The 22,957-nt window shown below is 42.9% G+C and overlaps 1 protein-coding gene across 1 annotated transcript in view; it reads right to left on the minus strand.

Annotated features, from left to right (window-relative positions):
• Positions 1 to 22,957, minus strand: part of MTCL1 (microtubule crosslinking factor 1) — a 101,289-nt gene that overhangs the window by 36,755 nt on the left and 41,577 nt on the right. Inside the window, 4 exon segments of the mRNA XM_009318538.1 lie at positions 8,002 to 8,157; positions 9,106 to 10,431; positions 14,261 to 14,335; positions 16,424 to 16,483. Of these exon segments, the coding sequence (XP_009316813.1) occupies positions 8,002 to 8,157; positions 9,106 to 10,431; positions 14,261 to 14,335; positions 16,424 to 16,483 (1,617 nt within the window).

Below are 22,957 nucleotides of genomic sequence, written 5' to 3' on the forward strand. Positions count from 1 at the left end.
CAAAGCACAGTGTGCAAATATACAGCAATGCCCTAAATATGTCTGGGAAGTTCCTGTGTGGCTTCTGAAAACTGAAGCTGGGATGCTGATGTTACATGTTGGATATTCCCTTCAGGCCTCTGCTCCGGGTTTGTACTCGAGTAGCTGAGACAGTGCACCATCAGTGACGTTTGCCAGATGAGCTCCTACTTACAGGATTACATATTTGGTGGCGTATTTCTTTACGATAATCAAAGCTATAAAATTTTAATATCTCTGCAGAAGATGCATCTAATGCACATATATTGAACCTAGTTATTTATTCATTTGCGACACTTCTGATTAGGCAATTAAGGGGATAGCACTTATTAAACCAACTAAGCATATAAGGTCCCTTTCTTCAGATACAGGACAGCTCCCCGCACAAGTCGACTTCATTCTGTGTTTTCTACTCAAAATAATTGCTTCACAAATGTCACGGTGATAAGCTGTGTGAGCCTGAGATCTGACCAAAATGCTTAAGTATCTCCCCTTTCAGGTCCAACACCATTTTAATCTTAATGCTTTCAATTTTATGTTCTTGTTAAGTTTGGCATCCCATCCACTTTACTTCTGAAAGTTACTTAATTCAAAAATAAAGGCCCAAGAAGGCAGAGTCAGATCTCATTATTTATACTATGTTAATTAATCTTGTGGCACTTGTATTCCTGACCAGAACTTTCTATGCCCTTCATTTTGTGCCTCTCACATTGGAGCTAAAACTGATTTGTCTGTACAAAGGTCAGTGGCCAGACGCCATCCTCTTCACATGTGTGACCACAGAAAACACTACGGCACCAAACTCCTACTTCCCAGAGTAAAGATGCATTTAAAGAAGGGATCACTTTAGGCTTCGAAGCGTAATCCCAAATTCTCTGCTGGCCAAAGTCCAGCATGCTCCAACCTCAGCAGCTGAAGGATGTAATCCAGGTTGTGGGACCGCTCTCGGGGGCTGCGCTGCCATTTCTCCTCCGGCATCAGCCCCGGCAGCCATCTCCTCTCCCTGAGCACTCCTCCCACTTCCCGAGAGCAAAACCAGCTGCTGCCACTCTTCAGGCCACAGCAGCCCTTGCTGGGACACTTTTGGTTATTCAAAAAGTATTTGTCACTGGAATAGATGCTCCTCTCCTCTAGGGAAAAAGGAGATAAGGCAGATGGAAGCATCCCGTAAACCACCCGCAGGACCATACTCCGCTGAACAATGAAAATCACCCTACATATACTTTCTGGGCCCTGTCAGTTCCTTCTTTACTTGATTCACTTATTGACTTGTGCGTGTCTGTTTTGTACCTGAGGAAGAGACACTTCCAGCCCTCTGAAAGGTACCATAAAGTGACCAAGAGCACGTTATCTGCCTTATCGATTTCATCTTATGCCTTAACGTGTCTGCAGACATTTTGTATTGCACAAGGTCAAAATTCAGTCTCACAAATAATTTGGAAAGAACTGCTTGCGATGGAATTTGCCAGTTTTGCACAATTGTTTGTAAATCATGAGATGGTTATGCACAGGTATATCAGTTTAGATTTCTCATTCAATAAAGGAAAAATTACTTTTAACAGAAATTTCTGCATTCTTTTATTCTGATCCGGCTTCTTTAGGAAAATGGTAAATAAGAACCAATGTACCTAGTTAATTCAGGTGTATTTTAAAAAATTGTGATCCTTCTTTTTATGAATTCAAAATCAGCCAAAATCATGCAAAATCGATCTGGTGAAAACAGATACAACATGGCAATGCTCTTCTGTTGGCAGTAATCACTTAAAAAAATCTTATGTGCCTCCAGAAATGGAAACAGTATGATTCATGTAAAAATGCATACATTGTTAATTTAAAATATGTAGGAAGCATAACTGATCTTAATATGACTCTCCTCGCAGCCATACAACTACACATTTAGATAGTTAGAAATATTATTGGTCTTGGGAATCCTGAAACTGGAAGCAGAATCAGAGCAGCAAAAGTTACCAGGAAGGTAAGGTTTGAATTTTTCACTATTCACTTCACACTTGTGTTTTCCAGTGAACAATGATTTGCTAAAAGATTATTTCTTCTACTTAGACTAGTATTAACTGGACTCACATAGTTATGTATATACTGACACCACCTTATGTCTGCAAAATTAGGCCAAGAAAATGATAAACTCATGCAATTTTTTGGTAAACATGCAGCCCATGCAAAGCCAAGTTTCAGGAAACTTGGGCGCTGGGATTATGTGATAACTGTTGGAATTACTAGGAAGAGATTAAACACATCATAAAGGCAGATAGACTATTACAAGCACACTAGACAGTTCAAATCTTTTTTACAATTGCTTTGCCTCTTTAAGGATGATAGATTTTTATAAGCAGCAAAGTAAACATGTTGAAAAGCAGTTAATGCATGAACACAGAGCTGCACAACTTTGCCTTCCAGTGCAACCTGAGAACTCTTCATAGTCCATAATTTCATATAATGTCATTTCTATCAGAAGCATTGGGATTAGTACTGCTCAAATCAAGGGAGATGAGGCTGCTTAAGCGCCTAATAGATTGCTGCTAAACATCTGGATCATGAACGAAGAAGGTGTAGAAATGTATCATGTGATATTTGTATACACAGTTCAGGTACCTGGCATTGCATTGATGGATGTCTGTATGTTTATATGTGGATATCAGGCCCCTATCTTGTAATCAGCAGCGTGTAGTCTGTAGCACAACTGTGGTTTTGTTTTGTTTTGGAAAACAACACTGCTACAAAATGGACACAAAAGTTGATAACCTCTTAACTTCCATTCTTTGTCTCCTTTGTTCTCATTAATGAACACGCTACACAAGGAACAGAAAACACCCCAAATGTGATGGCCACCACACAACGTACCGACACCACAGAAACAGACACAAACCCACTACAAGACATACAAACACACTATAATGGGAACTACAAGCTAGTGCTACTCCATCACAGCACCACAGAAGCAGCTGCACTTCATCCGCAGCTCGACACCAACTGACAATTTCCCATGAATCCCAATTATTGCATTTCCACATCCACTTCCACTCCCATCCTCTCAGACAGGCAGTGCCAAATCCTTCTGCTGAGTCCTTTTCTCTCACCTGTTATCACTCCAGAACAAGCTAATCCACGCCGATGTCTTAACCTCAAGAGGATGTTCAGAGAAAAGTCATCCACGCCTTGGGGGCTTCACCACCACTCCCTTATTGCACCGACCCCTTTCTGCCCCTCTCAGTGTGTTGAAGGCTTTTCAGGTTACTTTTCAGCTTGCACAATCCCACATTTCTACCACGACTTGTTTTTACAATATTGCCATGCACCATGAGGCACATCTGGGTTTTACTTGTCTGTTTTCTCCATTTTACCATAGCTAATTGCAATCTCAATTTGCCTGCAAACTTAATCGGTTTATATGCGACAACTGTGAACATCAAATTTCATGGAATCTTTCTTTTTAGCCTTCTTTTTTCTCCAGAAGGGATGGAGCAAAATAAGGCCTGAGGAGACAGGGTAGAAAGATGCTCTCCAGCATTTGTGTGCAATTCCAGGAAGCCAAAAGATGAACATTTTACGCCGCTCACCTAACGCTATGTTATAACGCTTTGATAGTTGGACCTTACATTTGACCACGCAGTCTAAAACCTGCTACTTTTTCACACATGACGGCTGACCATTGCATGCATACAATCAACCAGACCATATAGGAACTTCCAGTGCCTTTTGTATTACTTTTTACATGCAATACACATCTAACTGAATTCTCAGAGGCTGCTTCTGAAGATGTACTCCTCTCCCCACCCCTTAGAAATAAATGACATATATTCCATTGCTAGTGTACAATAGGCAGTTGTGTGGTTATTTGTCTGTGCTTATATGGAGTCTCTCATTTTGGGAAAACACAGAACACTGCTCCAAGTCTTTAAAAATCCATCTCATTGTATAGATAGTACACAAAGTCTCACTGAGTTCAGTTAGGACTGGGATATCCAGATTTACATCATAAAGGGTCTTTTAAGCCATTATATTTCAACCTTTACGGAATCTTGCATAGCAAGAAAGAATACAATTCATCAAAGTAAATTATTCTTGCTGCGCCTAATCTTGGTGGGAAGGAATACTGTCAGCACCAGTTTGTCTTTCTTCTTCCCACAACTTTGCATTGGAGGAATAGTGGACACTAAGAGATACAACTTTCTATGTGGTCCTCATTTGTTGAGGTGGTTTTTTTTTTTTCCTCCAGAAGAAAGAAAAGTCACAATGTATAAAACATTCACTGGTTCCTCTCTGGGAAAACAAAATCTTAAATCAGGGCAAGAGAAAAGGATGTGTAAATTTTCATCACACGGCTGGGAGCTGCTGCAAAAGCCATCCAGCCGAAAAGCTCTCACGTGGAATTATGAAAATTGCACAGAAGGAGCACAGACATTCCAAAACCAGCTAAAAATGGAACATTCAAAATATAGACCAAAATTCTCCTTGTATGTCCAAAATGGATCCATACAGAAGTTTTGACTCAAAGCAGGTGGTAAAGTGACTTACCTAACTTGCACATCACTGTATCTGGTCGGTCCTCAAGTAACCCAGGTATTAACTTAGAGTAATACAGATTTTTTTATATTTCTTATGGGCATGATAAGTAAGGAAAATGGATAAACAGATTAAGAATGGCCTAGAAGAAATTATTCTTCAGTGTGAGCTCTTCCTACTTTATTACTAGACCTTGTGGAAGACTTGCTTTTTAGGACATGCTCTCACCTTCTCTACCCTATCTGCTTTTATTTTAATTCTCTGGTGACAACTTGTTCCTTTTAAGTGAATTCACTTCAGTGGTTCTTTTTCCATAACCTGGCAGTGTCAGAGATTTTGTGGCATTTTTCTGCACAGAAACAAATGTGTAAGTCTTTAAAAGCCATGTATGAAAATAATCCAAATCTGAAATGCACAGAAGAGTGCTTTTGCCTTTGGTGCTCTGTACTCAGGTAAGGGCAGAACTGATTCCCTCTGAAGGAACAATCAGAGCTAGGAGATACAGCTCTATTTTAGAGCATCAGGTATCAAATACTGTAACAAACTATATTTGGTCATTTGAAAGAGTGAAATTTTTCTTCTCCAGAATGTCTTCTTGTTTCAGAATAAAGAAGAGGAGACTGTTTAAGGAAGCTGCCTTTTGTTTATGGATATTCCATTGATAAAAAGGGTAAAATTCACCAGATGAAAAATTATTTACCGTTTTTCCCACTGGTTCCCATTTGTTGCCATAGTAATCCTTTGATTTGTGCCGGGCGTTTGCTCCATGAAGCATTGTGTTACCTTTTTTAGTTCCTCGGTGTCTTTTAGTCAGGGCAATTCTCACTTGTTGTTCACTCGCTCTTTCTTTGGATGGTAAAGAATGATTTCCCCCTCCCATCATAACCCGGCTCTGCTAAAATCATGAATAATGGATTGAACATCCATCCCAATGGGCTCCAACCTCCTGCAACAGCAGCTGAATGGCTTGTTTCAGCAAGAAAACAAAGCCCTGCTCTTAAGGCAATTTCAAGATATAATTTCCCTTGGACTGTGACTCTAACCCACTTCTTTAACATGCAAATACATTCTAATAATACTGTTGCACTAACAACTGCAGTGCAAAGCCCAAACAAAGGCAGAAGTTTACAGTTAGGCTACGGGGTAGTTTCAAGCACAAGTCAGTCTGCATTTATTGTATTTAATCAAACAATTGGGCTCCCACGATGCTCATTTTAAAAAATAGGACAAACGGCTAAATGGAAGTTGCTCAGCATTGCTTGGGAAAATTTCAATTTAAGATTCAGCTTGGAAAAAAAGAATTTAGAAAAATGGGTTTCCTTGCTTAAAAAGAAAACATTTGCCTCACTGAAACGAAATGTGCTCTTCTCATGCTGAAAGTCCATACACAGTAAGAAGATCATCAATCAATGTTATCCACTGGCCAGTGCGTATATTTTCACTTCAGAAGTTAAAGCAGATAACAGCTTATGTGTAGCCATATCTGCTGTGGGCATTGAAAGGTTTGAGTCTCCAACTGAAATTTCTGTGGTAATAAAAAAACCCCTTTGGTATTTGAATAATATTTTTTCCTGCTCATTCATCTGGCACAAAAAAACTGGCAGTTTTTGCTAGTGCAGTGTACGAAATTAAAAAAGACTAAAAATGATACCATACAAAATTATTTGAAGGAATCTTCTGCTTCACTTGGGTTTGACTATTACAGATTATAAGATTTCAATTGGCTGTCCACCCACTGAAAAGTTTCAGTGTAAAGCAGCGTAATATTCTTTGTTGCTTAAGTAAACCTGGCTGAAACAAACACCTTAGTCTTCAACATTTTCTCAGGTTGCGCCATCTGAGCCCCAGCCTTGCTCACCTTTTGAGCACATCTAGACCTCAGCTGGATATTCTCTACCTTTGATTATTATTACTGACTTGTTCCTTGTCAGGCTATGGTGTGAAAACTACCCATCCTCTGTTTAAACACAGTTTGCTGTACACAGTTTGCACATCATCCCATCCTGGGAGAGGAAAAAAAGATGTTGTGCCAAAATTACCCAAATCCCTAATCTTAATAGAGGGCTCACATGTACAGGACTTCATATAATAATGAGGCTGATCTAAGGTAAGAGGGAATTAATAAAGATGACAGAATCTAAACTGAAATATTGTAAATATTTGCTGTGGTGATTTTCTGACCTAATCTACCATAACTATTGACCAATACAATTGCAAAAGGATCCATGCTGAACGGCAAGGTTTCTCTACCTCATCGTCCCATTTCACAGCTGAGGAAGAAAGACTTTACCTTTCAGTGAGAGACACGGTGTCCCAGGTTTATCAGATATCCTTCCTGAGATTTATTATCACTGGTAAAAGTGAAAAGTTGGAAGAGAAGCTGCTGAACAAATTAATTATTCTAATACTACCAAAACTCTGCACTGTCAGGATAGTTTAAAACAAACAAAACCAAACCAGCAAAGAATTACCTGTGTTAGGATGAAGGGCCACTCTCCCTTTGATATTCACTAAGCTGCTTGGCTACCAGCCACCCTGAAGCTTTTTCTTCCTAGCCCTGCCTTCTAGTGCTTGTTAATGCTTACTCACAAACCCAGCTGTCCCAGCCAGCATTCTCCTTTTCCCAGACTCAATTAGGGGTCTCAGATATACTAAGGTCTCTGCATGCATCTTTAGAATTAAAACACATTAAAACTCATCCCTCACTAGAAGCCACTCTAACCACCACAGTTTCAAGGTAGATTTGGCTTCCCAGTGGCCAGCAGAAAAGTTGTTCAATGCTCCAGCTCGCCTTTGTGGAGACAGATTAGAAATTGTTTTCTTCAGGACCAGTTGTAGTGTCTGGACAACCTATGTTCATGAGAAAGCAGCTGAGGAGATGTTTACTGAGGCTGATATGGCCTCTGCATGGATGAAGATTTAAATAAAAACTGATCAATGTTTTTGACGAATGGAAAAGTACTCAACAACCCAAACAATGGAGAATTCTGCTTTAAATAAGGTTTTTTGGAAGCTGCAGGATGCTGTGTTCCCTGTTGAGAATCACCATGCACACCAGCATCAAACCCTCTCCTGCGCAGACTACTGCCAGGCAAAACGCAAAGCAGTCTCTATCTGTGGACTTTCCAGATTTAAAATATCCAACAAGGTGAAACCTGGAAGCATGATCTCACATCAGGGATTACAACTTCTTTTAGAGATCTTTCGTTACTACACTCAATTGTAGTGGGTCCCTGAGCCATATTTTCCCACTTAGCGAAGCTACGGGGAGTAGGGTGATGAGTCCAAAGTCAGGACCAATTTGCTTCTCTAAAACTGCAAGGGGGAAAAGAGGTCAACCACAAATTTCACAACAGGGGTGCTGTGCTTGGTCCAATTTACTCCCCCAACCCCTGGCTTCTGTTACTCATCTCCTGGCTAAGGCAGCAGGAGGCAGTGAGTAAGATGGGCTGCTTTGCTGACCTCTAGACTGAAACAGCCCTTGTCTCCTGGCCTGTAGAGTTTAATGTCTCCATCAGCTCTGCGGTGTGGGTCGGTGGTGGCTCGCTGGTGGTGAATCTCTCGCTCCTCTCCACGATGTTGTTTGAGCTGCCACTCCATCTGATCCCTCAGTTTGGACTGTTAGGTGCATGGGCGGTTTATAACGAAAAAACAAAAGGACAGGAGGGAATAAAGAAAACAAAAATGGGTAAGGTAGATGACTGAAAAACTACAAGACAAAGAAAAGCGTGAACAGAAAAACCAACTTAAATACAGTGGCATAAGAAAGTGAAGAGAATAAAACCAAAATGAGGATGAGCAAAATGATGGGCTGAAACATCTGAAAAGCAAAAAAGAGAAAGAGAGGAAAAAAGAATGCAAACACTGGTTATGAGGCGCATGCAATGAGGATGCATGAGTCAAACCAACAGCAAGCATACAAGTCATGAAGGATATGGGACACAAGGCTCTTCCTTCCTTACTTGTGCTGTGCAGAAAAGCCATATCCAGTGTGGCAGTTGTGGCAGTTTAGACATGCGCCCATGGGCAACGCTTTAGGCAAGGCAGTCCTTCGCTGGCTACAGAACTTCTCACTCGCTGCTCGGTTAGGGGAGTGAGCTGTAAGCAGGCTTTTCAAAACACATCACTTAGAAAACTGCATTTGGTTGGGTTCTTTTGGCAAGGCTTTTGAGAACACGCCTGACCCTTTTACAAGAAAGCATAATAAAGACCTCCTCACATTTCTTAGCAAGGCTGCTAATTTACATTCATCAGATTTTTTTTTTTTTAATTAATCTCCTCTTTCACAGGTAAACACTGCTGTTACAGACAAAAAGAAGACAGATCTCTATAGCACCAGTGGATTAGCCTTTTTGCCACGAGGAACCGCCTCTGAATCAAAGGAGTTGTGCAAACAAACAAAAGAAAAAAAACCTGTAAAGTGTTTGTTTAACATTACGCACTTTAATACATTGCAGGTCTGAAATCATAACAAAGCAGCTGTGAGGAAAATTAGCTCTACTGTAGCGATGCCAGCAAGAAAGAGAAACAATAAACAGAAAGAAGGCAAACAAGGGGCCGACCTACCTGGAAGTCAGTGATTAACTCCTTCCCCAGGTTACCAATGGGAGAGTCTCGAGACATGGATGTCATGGTGGATAGAAAACTGGAAGACTCTGTGAGATGGGGAAGAGGGGAGAGGTCCTCCATCTGCTCCTTAAGGCCCTCCCCAATGTGATCAACCTTCTCCAGGAAGGTCTGCAGCTCCTTCCGGAAAGCTTTCATCCTGGAGTTGATGGTGTCCAGAAGCTCCGGTTCGTGCTTATCCTCCCCCCTTTCCTCATCACCTTTGAAATCCTGCTCGGTGGATGGGCTGCTGGTTATGTGCACCTTCGCATCATAAATCAAGCTGTCCGTATCGGTGATAAGGCGGTCCACAGTCCTTTCGAGCCGCTCAGCCTCACGTTTGATGTTAATTAAAGACTCGGTGTCCTCTTTCACTCTCATGAGCTCGGCAGAGCACAGGTCGCTGACTTCCGATGGCTTCCCACTCCCAAACCCCGACGTCTTCTCATACACTTCTTCAGAGTCGCTCTCACCCCCGATGGGCCCCTCTCTCTTAGGCTGGGGTGGGCGACCCTCTTCGCTGTCACTCTCCTTCTTCCCGGCATCACTGTCGGCATCGCTGTCCCTGGGGCTGGAAGTGCGCAGGCCCAGGTGAGATGCAAGATCATAACGCTGGACATTGGACATCAGGACCCTGTTCTCATACTGGAGCTTCATCACTTTCCCGCTCAGCTCGTTGATTTGCAACCTGGCCGACTTCAGCTCCTCTTGCAAGGTGCCACCGCACTTGGATGCCACGTCATCCAACCAGCCTGGCTCCTGGCCTGGCTCAAACTTGAATTTGTTCAGCTCGTTTGTTAGCTGCTTGTTGTGATCCTCGATTTCGGAGATTGACCGCCTCAGCAGTTCTGCTTCCTCTTCCACAAACTGCAGGTGCCGGCGCAGCTCCGTGGCCGACTCCACGGAGTCGCCGTAGGGCGAGGTAGGAATGCTTGAAATGTGGTCCCTGCTGAGACATTCTTTTTCGTACTGGCACCTCATATCCTCCATCTCAGCTTTAATCCCCCTGTTCTCCACCTCCAGTTCCACTATTTTTCTGCCCAGTATGTTGGCTTCCTCCTCCACCAGCTTCAAACGAAGCTTCAGCTCGGCCTCTCTGGTGCTGGGCGGGCCCCCTGCCTCCCCGGTAGGCAGGGGACTGTCCACGTCTCCATAGATGGACTTGTACTTCTGGAGCTCCTGCTCCAGTTCATCCTTCTCCCTCCCCAGTTTGGCCATCTTCTTACGCATCAGCGCTGCCTCCTCTTTAGCAAACTGGAGCTGGCACTTCAAATCAGCGCTATCCTCCTGCCAAGAATAATCACCCCCCCAAAGATTATATTAGAAGCGCAATCAGTTGCTCACCTTCCGAAATCTCCACCTCCCCACCCTCTGAGCTGTATCTGTTAGGTATGCAAACAATACACAGACAGAGCTGCGCAAACCACACAGTTGACACATTTCACGGCTTGGTCCTGGTTAAATTGGCAAAGCAGCTTGACCAGAGTTAAAGAGGGAAAAAAAAAAATCAGTGTGCCAATGCAAGTGTTCAGTGGTGCAAGAGTGCCAGCACAATGCTTACTTTTTCTCAAATACTGAGCAAATTTGGTGGAAAATAAGAATGACTCAAATGAAAAGGTGCCATGATTTGTTGGAACTTTCTGTTCCATTTATGTTTAATGATACATTCGCTCCCTTTCAGCATCATGAAACAAAGACTACTCAGATGAATTTGCTCATCGTAATCCCAAATCTCGGGCTTCTTCAGCTAGAAAGCATAAAAAAAAGTGTGCTAAGATGCGTGGTTGCCTTGCAAAGAGAAGACTTCAATTACTGGATCTCACAATGCTGTGAACTAGCCAGAGTGCCTAACTCACTTTCTGAATAGGAAGCACTACTGCTGTCTCTGCTGCTGTTATTATTAGGATGGACCAGATTGTGATCCCTGTTTCTGGTAGGGACAACTGTTCACAAGGGAGAGTGGTGAAAACATGTGAAAAAGGAAAGAAAAATTCATTAAACTGTAGTTACGTCCAAATCCATCCCATGTGAAAACCTGCATTTTTCAGGAAGCACCAGGGTATTGAATGAGATTTTGATTTTTTTGTGTGTGTTGGGCATTTTAAAGCACCGCATCTCAACTCAAATGAAAACTCCAGTGTGTATTGTGCTGAAATAAGAGACAAGGTTAAGTAAATTCTAAGCCGATGAACAATTTCTTTGCATGAATCACTTTCATGAATTGTCATGGAGATACAGGCACTTGGCCTCGTAAGAGACACATTTATCAGCATTAGCAGTATAATGGAAAGCAGGCTTTGAAAGATGATCTCTTGAGACAGCAGATTTCATCATTGTTGGTAGGCCATGTGGACATATGTGCAATTATCTATGGAAACTTCATTTCAGTCTCCGGAGCACTGTTATCTTTCACAAGCACCATTTTGTTATAATTCCTAACAATGGCAACCAAAGCCAGAAGAAAACATGACTGACTTTAATTGTTCACCCAGATCAGGCTATTAAAAAAATAAAAAGATTTACAAAACTAATTGTGGCTCAGCAATCTGAGGAAACGATTTAGTTTCTAAAACACACATCCTTGCACATTGGTAATGGTGTCTTTTATGTCACCTAGATTAATTTCGTCCCATTCTATTTAGATATATACTAATTATGTCTTAATTTCAGGTATTAATACCTAAACAGCCACAAAAGTAATTGGTTGTATACTTGTGAACTCAGTCAGCTTACTGATTCTGCTTGGTGCAGGCTGGAACATTAAAATACTAAATAGTACAAAAGTTATCTTAAATGTTAATAACATGATAGAGGTAAACAATAGCCAAAGTTTCTATTAATATGTGCTTTTCAGTGATAACCAGGAGTCAAACACAACTGCAATCAGTTGATCAGTTGATTGACTAAACCTCTGGTCATTGTGTTTCTGGCATCAGAAATGTGAGTTTTCTATGAATACAATCGAGGTGCATATAATTGATTAGAAGCGGAGCCTCTAGAAGATTGGCTTTCTTTCCTCTCTATCACCTCACATACACACACCTCTTTTTCACACATGTATTTGCAAATTGCTTTTCTCTTTATAACTCGAAACTGCAAATTAAGTATCAGATTTAAACCTGGCAAAACTTCATGCAGCCTCCACTGGAGTCACTCTGAATTTTGGTTGCTCTGGGTTGCTTTAGGCTGTATGACTAAAGCATCATCTTTGGTCAGGGCTGCACAATACGTTACCTCTGTTTTTCCTCTCATCGAGAATCAGTTTATCCCCGCAGCTGTAGGCTTTGCTTTTAGGGAAATAGAAAGATCACAAGGAGGGTTACATCCAGACCAGTGCTGCACTTCAGAGCTCACAGGTGGGGTGATTACTCCAGTTTATTTATGTATTTGTTAATAGCTTGGAAATAATCGCATCTGACATTTTCCTTATTCTGTCTTTGTAATCCAGCATTTTTCCCCGTGCTTCTTGTCTCCCTTTGGCTGCAAGAGCCCAGCCATCAGTGGCACTAGCTGGCACCTCGCACCTCCCTGGCTGCCGGCAGCTGGACCGATGCTGGTGGGGAAGGGCCAGCCTGCCCGTGCCCCTCTCCCCCGGCTGGGAGCACTAGGGGCCAGCTCCTCCCCGGGGGTCAGAGGGGGCTCCAGCCTGACACCCACTGCATTTTGAGCAATATAAATAACAGTCACTGAGTCGCTCTCGGGACAACGCACTCAGCATTTTGAAGCTTTTGAAGAAAAGGGAAAGGCTTCGATGGGTTTGAGGTCAGGGCCCCAGTGTTTTTGCTCGGCATCACTGCACGACTCAATGCGTCTGCAGAGTTAGCACGTTGTTATAGCAGGACAAAACCACCATTAACTTCTTACAACGGCATTACTTTATTGCTAGGTTTTGTCTATGAAAAAAAAGGATCACATTTGTAAGTGCTGTTTTTCACAAGAGCTGAAACAAAGGACATTTTTTTCATTAAACAAACACAAGCCTCATACAAAACAACAGAGCTGATGGATGTTAATCTCGCCTACTAAATATGGATCCCATCTGGAAAGGTGAGAAAGCTCTAGATCTTCCCTGCTTCTCTGCCAGGGAACATGACTACTGAAAATCCCATTCCCCGGACAGCTTTTTTCCAAAGGAAAAGAATAGTCAGGAGGGATTTATCAGCCAGATCTAAGCATGCCAGAAGGGTAGGACTCCAACCTTCATGCATCTGTTCCTCTGAAACTTTGTGTACAGAAATATCAGTGATTTCTTGATCAGTTGAAACCAAGTAGAAACAGCAAGAGGGCGAGACACCCACACAGGCAAGTAGAGTTGACATATATATATGTCATACGTACATCTTGACATAAAAGGCAAACTAAGGAGAGGCCAAATCACCGAAATTAAGAATAGTTCACTATTAGTTAAATCATGAAGGAAAAGAAAGGGGGGGGGGGGGGAGGAGAATACAGTCTTTCCACTGTTTTGGAGGAACAAGAGGCTCGAATCCCAGGGCCTGAAAGCTGGGCTATGGCACAGCCTGACTGTATTTCACATCCAGTATGTGGACGCTTTCTTAAAAGGTGTACGTAAGGCAGACTGTATAGAAAGAAAAGAAGGAACGACAGTGAAAAAATGTTCCATCAGTCATGGTGCTAGTCACGGACTTTAGGAGATCATTAAGGATAAATGGGAATTAATGATTACTGATAGTGATTATTTGCATGCAATAGCATCACAGCTCTGCATGGCACTTCAGAGGGATGTTAATGGAAAAAAAAGCAGAAAGAAAAAACCCAGATGCCTCCCTACAGAGTCTGCAGTCTAATTTAGACAAATGTAGAACGTGGAGATAAAGAAATGAAACTTAAAGGAAGGAAATGAACTTAAATTCATTATGCAATGTAAATGATGTGATGAGAATGAAGAGCTGATCAAAAATTCCCAAATATGATATTTCTTTTCTGGCAAGAAGACACAAAGATAGATAGAGACCAATGCCATCTCCTCTACCACCACCACCGGCTCAAGGGACCTGCCAGGCAGAAGATGGATAAGCAGTTTTGGGGTTGCAAGTCTGACGACAGGGCAGTATGACCAGCACCCAAGCATCTGGCTGAGTGCCAGCACTCCTACCTTGCGCTGGAGAACCACTTTTCTTTGTGTTTTGCCTGGTGCCTGGTATTTTCCAAGAAGCTCCGTTTTGCAATTCTGCTGAATAAAAACTTTTTTTCTTCAATACTGCTAGAGGCAGGTAAGCGCTACTGTGAATTCTGCTTTTACACTACTTCAAGACAATCAATTTCACAGGTATTATTTACTTGGTGTGCCCTGCGGTGGGTGCGATGTTCCAGCTAATTTTCATGATAAGCTCCCAGTAAGTAAAAACACCGGTCTTGCCATATGCTATACATATTTGTAAGCATGGGGATGCACAGAATCTAAGTCTGTGGTTGCTTTTCACAGAACATGTAATGGGTATTTGAACTTATTTCAGGTATTTAGGGCGGCTGTCCCTGAAGAGCAGTGTTTTGAACCACCCAGGCTGTAGCTGTACTAACCCTTTTGAGCCATGCCACAGGACCCGGCGGCTGTTTGACCAGGTCAGGCACTTGCTGTGGTGCGCTCTAGTCTCAACCAGCACATACCTCTGAAGGGATACCTGGCTTTGGAGACAGCTCTGGGTAGCAGCCTAGAGTTGGGAGATAGCTAGGACATGCATCTATAGGCTGGGCCATGTCAATATATAAGATTGTTTCTCAGTCTTTCCTACCCTAAAGAATTGCTGAAGAAAACTGAATGGCCACCTTGCACAGTGCTGTCGCAATGGTTTCCATTTTCAAGCCCAAATCCTTTGCTTGCATGAGTTACCTGTACAGTGTAAAGGTTTTTTTTTTTCCCCGGGTGGTTTCCAGGATCACTTACCCACATTGTGAGTGGAGCAGAGCTGACCCAGGGTTACTCAGATAATTTTGTGAAGTCCTTTTTAAGACTTTCCAAGGCAAACTACAGATGCTGTTGATGCCTGAATTTGGGCGGAGGAAGCAAGCACAAGGAATCCGTTCCCTCTGCACCGCTCTGTATTTCCAGGAATGAGGAAAGGAAGGACAGTGCCTCCCACAGACCCCAGTGGACACAACCCTGCCTTCATGTAGCTTCATCTGTAATCTACATACGTGAGGGCATAAATCTATTTCATCCATGTATGTTGCAGACTTGCAGAAAAACAAACTCTCTGACCTGACTGATGACTTAAATAGTTCTCCGTAGCAGGCACTGCAGGCAGAAAGCCCAGTGCCCCATTTTAAGGTCTGATTAAGCCGTGCTTGTATGGGCTCAGCGGGGGTGCTTGGTCTGCTCTGTCCTGGGAAAGCAGGCTGCAGCCCCTGGCCACCCCCAGCCCCTGGTCTGCCCACCCTACCCACTCAGCTGCCCGCCCTACCCACTCAAGTGCAACACGTTGTAATGATTTATTATGGTTATTATTACAAATCAATGGATTTTAAGACTCCATCGACTCAGAGAAGACCTCTTGGGTCTCGGCTGCATACACATAGCCTGCTGAGGGGGCAGCAGGGGAGGCGCAACCTTTCTTTAACGAAGGCATGATGTTGCTCTTGGCTCCTTTCGCAGTGAGGTGAAACACTATCCCCATCTCTCTGGCTATAAACAGTACCCATACGGGTGCTGGGAAAAGCTTTAACTCCTACAGTCAGCACAAAAAGCAGAGGAAACCAGGCAAACTGCCTCCCTGAGAAGAATCAGCCTACGGGATTTCAGTAGAACTGGTGTCCAAAGGGAGACTGAGTGGGTAGCTTAGGCTCTGTGTTGTATCTCAGCCTGGGGGAGCACCAGTTCACATGCTGGCCCCCTGACACCAGAGAGAGATCAAACCTGGGGCTGCGACACGAGAGCTCGCGAGGTGTCGTTGCAGTGTGTCAACCGCATTCCCTGCCAAGATGCTCATTAGCACAAAATGTTTGGCACTGTGTATAAATTTAGTTAGTCCCTAAGCCGCGATCCAATTACTTTGTGAGGCAAGGTGATTTTCTCTTCTTGTAGAAAACCTGCAGCCTGAATATACGGATACAAGCACAATGAGCCCGAGAAGCTGCACGGTTTAGAGATCACACTTGTGTCCTAAATTGCTTCTACATAATCTCTGGGAGGTCTCAGTAGATTAAGGTCTAATTGCACTCTAGTTAATATGCCTGACGGTCCTGTCAACACCCATAAAAAGAAATTTGGAGTTTTATCATGTGCTTTAGCTCAAAATTGCATGTTCTTGAAAAACCATACCTGGGAAAATGCCTTTTTTTCTTTGTGCATTTCTCTGCTGCCTCTTCTCTTCAGGGAACTCTGCAATAGAAGTAATGCTGAGTTATTGATAACCTAAACACAAAGTCTGCAAGTTTGGCAGGGCTCACCACCATAAAACTAATTGAGGAGAAAGCAAGAATATTCTCCTGAGCAGCTGGGAATTTAATTTTTCGTATTAATCACTAAAAAACCAAGATGATCAGGGCCTTGTCGGTGAATTTTTTAATGCACAAAATTTCCCACAAAAAAAAAAAGGAATAAAATTAGTTAAAAGTTCACAGAGGAAAAAAAAATCTCTTTTCTTCTTCTCTGGACGACTGCAATTTTTGGCAAAACTTTCTTTTTGCATGGGGCAATGATTTATGTTTGATTAATCCAGGGCAGAAGTCCAAGAATGTTACTCACAGTGGATGTGAAACACATTGTGGAAACCTCAGAGGAAAACAACTCAAAAAAAAAAAAGGGAAGGACATGCATGTTTAAGCTATGTGGTGTAACATTACTGGTTAATCCGTGGTAGCAAACCTACTGAGGAGCCCAGATAAACACCAGGTAATTCTCCTGGTATTTCTGAATTTACTTTATAAACTAGATTTGATTGGCTTTGCAAATCTTTATATCCCTTTATAAGCAGGTTTTTTAAGACATGGAAATGATGTCACCACCATTGCTTGGTTTTCAGAAACCTCTCGGCACCCAGATGGAAAAGGACAGTTTTCCTGAGAAGCAGGAGGTGAAGCACTGTCAGGACGTTACCAGTGTTTGCACTGACTTGTGTCTCAGGACCAAGTTCAAACCGGTGTGAGCTGGGTTTATGTAGAAAAGGCATAAATTTGACTTTTGTAGGTTGAAGTATCACAGGGGAATGGTAGATATTGGTTAAAAAAAGCATGAAGCTAGAAATTATGGAGTCGTCTGAATTCAAAGCTGGCTGTATTGCGCTGTCTGTGCCCAGAGCCTGAAAGCTGATACTCCCCAGCAATCACCCTGACATTGAGGCCTCTTTTATTTACTACTTCTGTTTGTATTTGCTCTGCAGGGGACAATTTCCAGCTGAGGCGAAGCCTGGGCTGTCACGGGCTTGCCCACAGCATGCCTCCCCTCTGGCCCGTGCGCTGGAGCAGCGTACCGGGACCAGTGCTGGCTCCCGCATCCGACGAGCTAAATCCTGATCTCTGTAACCCACACTAGCCCAGCGCTGCAAACCATGAGCCCAGCAAAGAGGAAGGGAAAGGAGGGAGAGGCACCCTGTTAATTAGCTAAGTCCGGTCTCGTGCCTGGCTGTCAGCTGGCAGAAAACGCGGCATGAGCTTGGGGACAGGCACACCCCCCCCAGGCAAATCCTAACCGAAAGCTTTCCGTGGCTTTCTGGGTTCTGACTGTTAAGCTATGCAGCTACTGCAAATTGTAATTATTGCATGCTAAGACAAATCTCTCCTTCTGCTCTTTGTTATACACAGTTAAGTAGTTAAAACCCATTCATACGCAGCACCATATGCCCAAGACATACTACGGTTTATTTTTTGCTAATCTACTCTCTACTTTAATCCAGTGATTTCCTATAACTAATGAAGCTGAGTAAGGGAAATGGGGTTTTTTTGGATACTGAAACAGTTTCATGAAAAAAGACTTTAAACACTAAACACATCATATGAAAACCTGTTACACAAGCTCAGCCAGGATAAACAGTTACTGTTTTCTCTTTTTTTTTAAATGTGGTGTTATTCTGGAAACAGATATGTAACTGAAAGCAGTCACCAGTCAGCAGCATCATGCCCCAGCGTGCAAGATGGGTCACTATGGTTGAAGAGGTATGGGGCATAGCCCTGGCCCTCACACTCACTGATTTTCCGTGTGACTTCATGCAAGAGTAGCTTGAGCAAGAGGAGGTTGTCTGGTTACTGCATTTGACTTGTAAGTTCTTAGAGTCAGGGATGAGCCTACCAATTTCTGTAGAGGCCTCGATGGATGACTGTAGCAAACAGCTGCCAAGCATGCTAGAAATGCAAAACCTTGTGTCGACTCCTAAAAGCCTCTTGCTCTTACCTATAAGCAAAAGGTCACACTTAGACACATCCAACTTGAGAAGCTAGGGGATAGAAACACATGGGCTACGCTGTGCGAGAGAAAGTAATAAAGCCTTTGCTCTGTTGTACGGGATAATACTTGGAAAATAAAGGGAAGGGAATTAAAATGTAGGTAGGAGACATGGATGACACACTGAGAAACAGGCAGGTAGCGATCTGGCTTTGGAAGCTGTAAACTCCACTCTTCAGTGAAAAAATGGATTTCACAGATCCAGACTAACAAGTCTGTAACATTGCCCTAGATGGGGCCTCGCTTTAAGCATTTTCACACTGTCCTGTTTGGATTTGCATAAGAACAACCTTCTGATCAGTGCTTGGCTGGGAGAGTGCTTTGTATTTCCATAACGCTGAGACTCAACCTTAGGCTGAGTCTGTCCTCGGTGTAAGGAAAAGAATGGGATATTTACCTCTGGGGGCTACCAGTGGATTACACGGAGAAACCTCCCTCCCACACGTCAGTGGAGGACTAGAAACACAGGCATGGCAACAAGGGACTGCCTGGCCAAAACCCCCTAAGCCCTATATGAGAGCAGGGAAAGATCTCTACTTCACCACTATGGGACCAGGCTGCACGTGTGTACGAAACACCAACCAATATAGATGATATTTCAGTAGGACTAAGGGCAGAGAGCGCCACTGCAAAAAGAAGTAGGTGGAATGTGCTACAAGCTTAAATGTTTTAAAATGTAAAATGGTGCAATAAAGGAGCATTTCTCTTTGATGTACAGGGGAGATGGGCATCAGAAGCCGATATGAATTAATGCTAGAAGGAACATTTCTATACTACTTTTTATACACAAGAGACCAACCGGGGTTGGCCATTTACCAAAAAGTCTTTCAATGATGGTTAAACAAGATTTTATTAGTCCTACTATGGGACCAGGCTGTACGTGTGTACGAAACACCAACCAATATAGATGATATTTCAGTAGGACTAAGGGCAGAGAGCGCCACTGCAAAAAGAAGTAGGTGGAATGCGCTACAAGCTTAAATGTTTTAAAATGTAAAATGGTGCAATAAAGGAGCATTTCTCTTTGATGTACAGGAGATGGGCATCAGAAGCCGATATGAATTAATGCTAGAAGGAACATTTCTATACTACTTTTTATACACAAGAGACCAACCGGGGTTGGCCATTTACCAAAAAGTCTTTCAATGATGGTTAAACAAGATTTTATTAGTCCTTTGGTTAACATAGTCTCTTAGGAAAGATGTTACTGGCCGGACATTTTCTACCTTCCCAGTTTCACTGCAGTTTGTTGCTGTACCTCTCGGCTACCAAGGAGAGCTAATATATGGGGGTAATAAATTGCCCAGTGTTTTAAAAGTTAAACTTCCCAAAAGATTATTGGATGTAGTGACTACAGTATTAACAGCAGGAAGAGACACAATTATATTCACTTTCCCTAGGAGTGCAGCAGGGACAAGAAGAGATAATTTGTGTCTTTTGGTGAATTCCATTTTTAACCGGTCCGAGAAGAGTCCTTCAAACTGAGCAGTGAGAGAGAGACTACCCATGTGGGAAACAGCAAGCAGGATTCAATGCACTGGAATTAGAGACTGAGCAAGACATGGAAATAAAGTTTAAGTTAAGAGCAATCATATATGTAAACACATGATATGCCCCAATTTTTCATAGTGAGGCAAGTGCTGAGTAGGATGAGAATAGAGCTGCAAAGAGGCAGTAGTAGAGAAGGACTTGGAAAATAAGAAGAGAGAACCAAGAGTCCCTACGAGCTGCCAGCCTGTCACTATATTCACTGCTATTAAGAGGAGCAAGTCATTTTGGGTGCAGTCTGTCATCTGCAGGCAAGCGTGGGCTTGCTATCATATGCGCATCAAACTGAACCTGCAAAATCAAGTAGTCAGCCATTGAAGTGACAATGTCTGCAACTTAAAAACAGAGAGGCTGACTTGGAAAGTCCGGCCCTGAAGGCAATTTCTATCACTGTGATGTCTGAGGAATTATGCACGAGCATCACTGGGGCTTATGAGCTGTATAAATAATGTTCTGTGCGCAACGATGGCTTGCTACCGATTGCTTTGAAATGGATAATCACAATTTTCATTTGCATTCATTAGAAAATACTGCCTGTGAGAGATCTGACAGTACTTTAAAAAAAAAAAATGCATGAGTGACCAAATCCACTTGCTCCAAATACAACAGTAGGTGAAGCAGACTGCTTTCAGATTACCGGTATCTGCAAGGCTAACAGCTTCAGAGTTGCACATATGCATTTCATAATAAGAGCTAACTTCTTGCTAGCTGTTGAGGCCCCTCATGTTCAAGAATGAACAAATCATCCAGAGAGACATAATCTCTGCCCCACAGTACGTGACTCATTAAGAGATCTTGCCAATGGACCAACTCTCTCATAGTGGTTACTCTCCAAGAAACACCAGTGATTTAAATGAAGGTAATTCTGCTTGGCATGAATGTGAATCGGAAGAAAACCAGATCCACTTGTTACAGATGGTCAGAAGGTGGATTTATCCCCAAGTGATGTAAACCAGCATTTGTTAACTGCATCGCTAATCACTGCTCAGGAACACCTCACTGCAAGCATTTTCCAGGCACTGTGCAGGACCGCAAGGGAGGATTACGGCAGAGGATGAAAAAAGCAGGGGATCTCCGTGCTTCTTCTCCGGCAACCCCCCTCCAAACAAATCCAGCTCCGCTGGCCACTGCAGGCAGTTTCCCTCTCAACTTTTTGCAGCTTTGGACTTGCCAGACCCTGACATTGAGGGGCTGCATGATTCCCCTTCATCTCACTGCTTCAGAGCTATCCCCACTTGCCCAGCCTGGTAGATAAAGAAAAACCCCTTTGTGCAGAGGTCTGTCACTCTAAACCACTAATGAATAAACTCTTCTAACAAATGCAGCACTGAAAGAAGATGACCAGGACCTGTGTCTTTAGGAGAAGCAGCTTTCAGCTATCACACTGCAGCTTTCTGAAATCTCCTTCCCAGTACTGTTACCTGTCCATTTGGTGAGAAGGAGGCACTTCTCATTTTTGTAGCAACATCCCTTTTTTTAATGGCTGGACAGGGAGGCTTTCCGTTCTTTCTGAGGTGTCTCTAAATTCCAAGTGTCCAACTGAAGTTTTGCTTTGCTGCCATCCCACGCTTCTGTATTACAAGAACTGCGCAGTGAAAGTATGGTGGCAGCTTTTTCCATGTGGGCTCTCATACGTATCTACGGGATGGTTAATGCAACTGAAAAATACAATGAAATTCTAATTGCTTTTCAGTTGCTATAGGCACTTGAAAAAGATATCTCACCAAGCCCTGATAAAGCTGGGTTTGACGCAAGTGATCTATATCTGCATTCATTCCCATGTGTGTTTCATTTACTAGAAACCTCTAAATACTGCGATATTCATCATTCACATGACCTAGCAAAGCAAGCCATGTCTGAAATATCATAAGCATTACAGTTCAGGATAAAAGCCATCCCTTGAGTAAAAAAGCAGCAAAGCACACTAGCTTTCAGCACCAGCTTAAATTTCCCTAACGCTGCATTACTCTGTTGTGCTAAGCTTATGAATAGGGCTTTGGAGCAGCCTCTTTCTTTTGCCTGTTACTACTAACACACGGCACCGGTTGTCTCTCATGGCTTCCTGGTGCCCTTTGCATGTAGACTGACACTGTCGTGATATTAGCTGGCTTGGGGTTTACAAATAATTTGGTGTGACAGGCCTGGGAGCGTGCTGCGGGGAGGGAAGCAGCAGGGTTGCACCCACTGTCTGAAGCCCTGGAAGGTGAGACGGCAGCTCTCAGGCGGATGGGAGACTGCTGGGCCAGCTCTGCGTTCAGCTCACAACACACCATTTCACTTAATATTTGGTCAGTGGAGACTGACACGAGGACCTGAAACCAATACAATCATGTTTATTAATATGATAACTAGTTAATAATCATTATCGTAATAACTGGTAAACAATTATAGCCCAGCGATGTAATAAGTGTCATTAATATAATAAATGAAATTCTGCAACAGGCAGCTGAGATCCTAAACTCTAACAGGTGTATCACTGTCTTATGCAGTACTTCTGCTCAACACTTTTTTCTTAATAACTTCTTGAATTCCTTAAAATGCATTTCAAAAGTCCCTGTCTGTCCCGTTTCATTAAGACATAATATATCCAAATTACATCACATGTGTCACAATATATAAAGAAAATTATAACACACTAACACCAGACTTTCCTTATTATTTTGGTCCTAATTCAGGTGAAGAAAACCAGAAAGAAGCCAGGTAGATTGCTACAGACAGTGCTGCTTATCCCCCACCTGCTACACCAATGCTGCGACGCTGATGTGCCGGGAGCAAACATGCCCCTCCAAGCCTTGCCACCCCTCCGTTTGCACAGCGTGAGTTCCCCACGCTGTGCCCATCCCTTAAGCCCTACATTGCAGGCACACT

This window comes from Pygoscelis adeliae, unplaced genomic scaffold (assembly GCF_000699105.1).
Source record: "Pygoscelis adeliae isolate BGI_AS28 unplaced genomic scaffold, ASM69910v1 Scaffold42, whole genome shotgun sequence".
In the NCBI taxonomy this organism is placed as follows: domain Eukaryota; kingdom Metazoa; phylum Chordata; class Aves; order Sphenisciformes; family Spheniscidae; genus Pygoscelis; species Pygoscelis adeliae.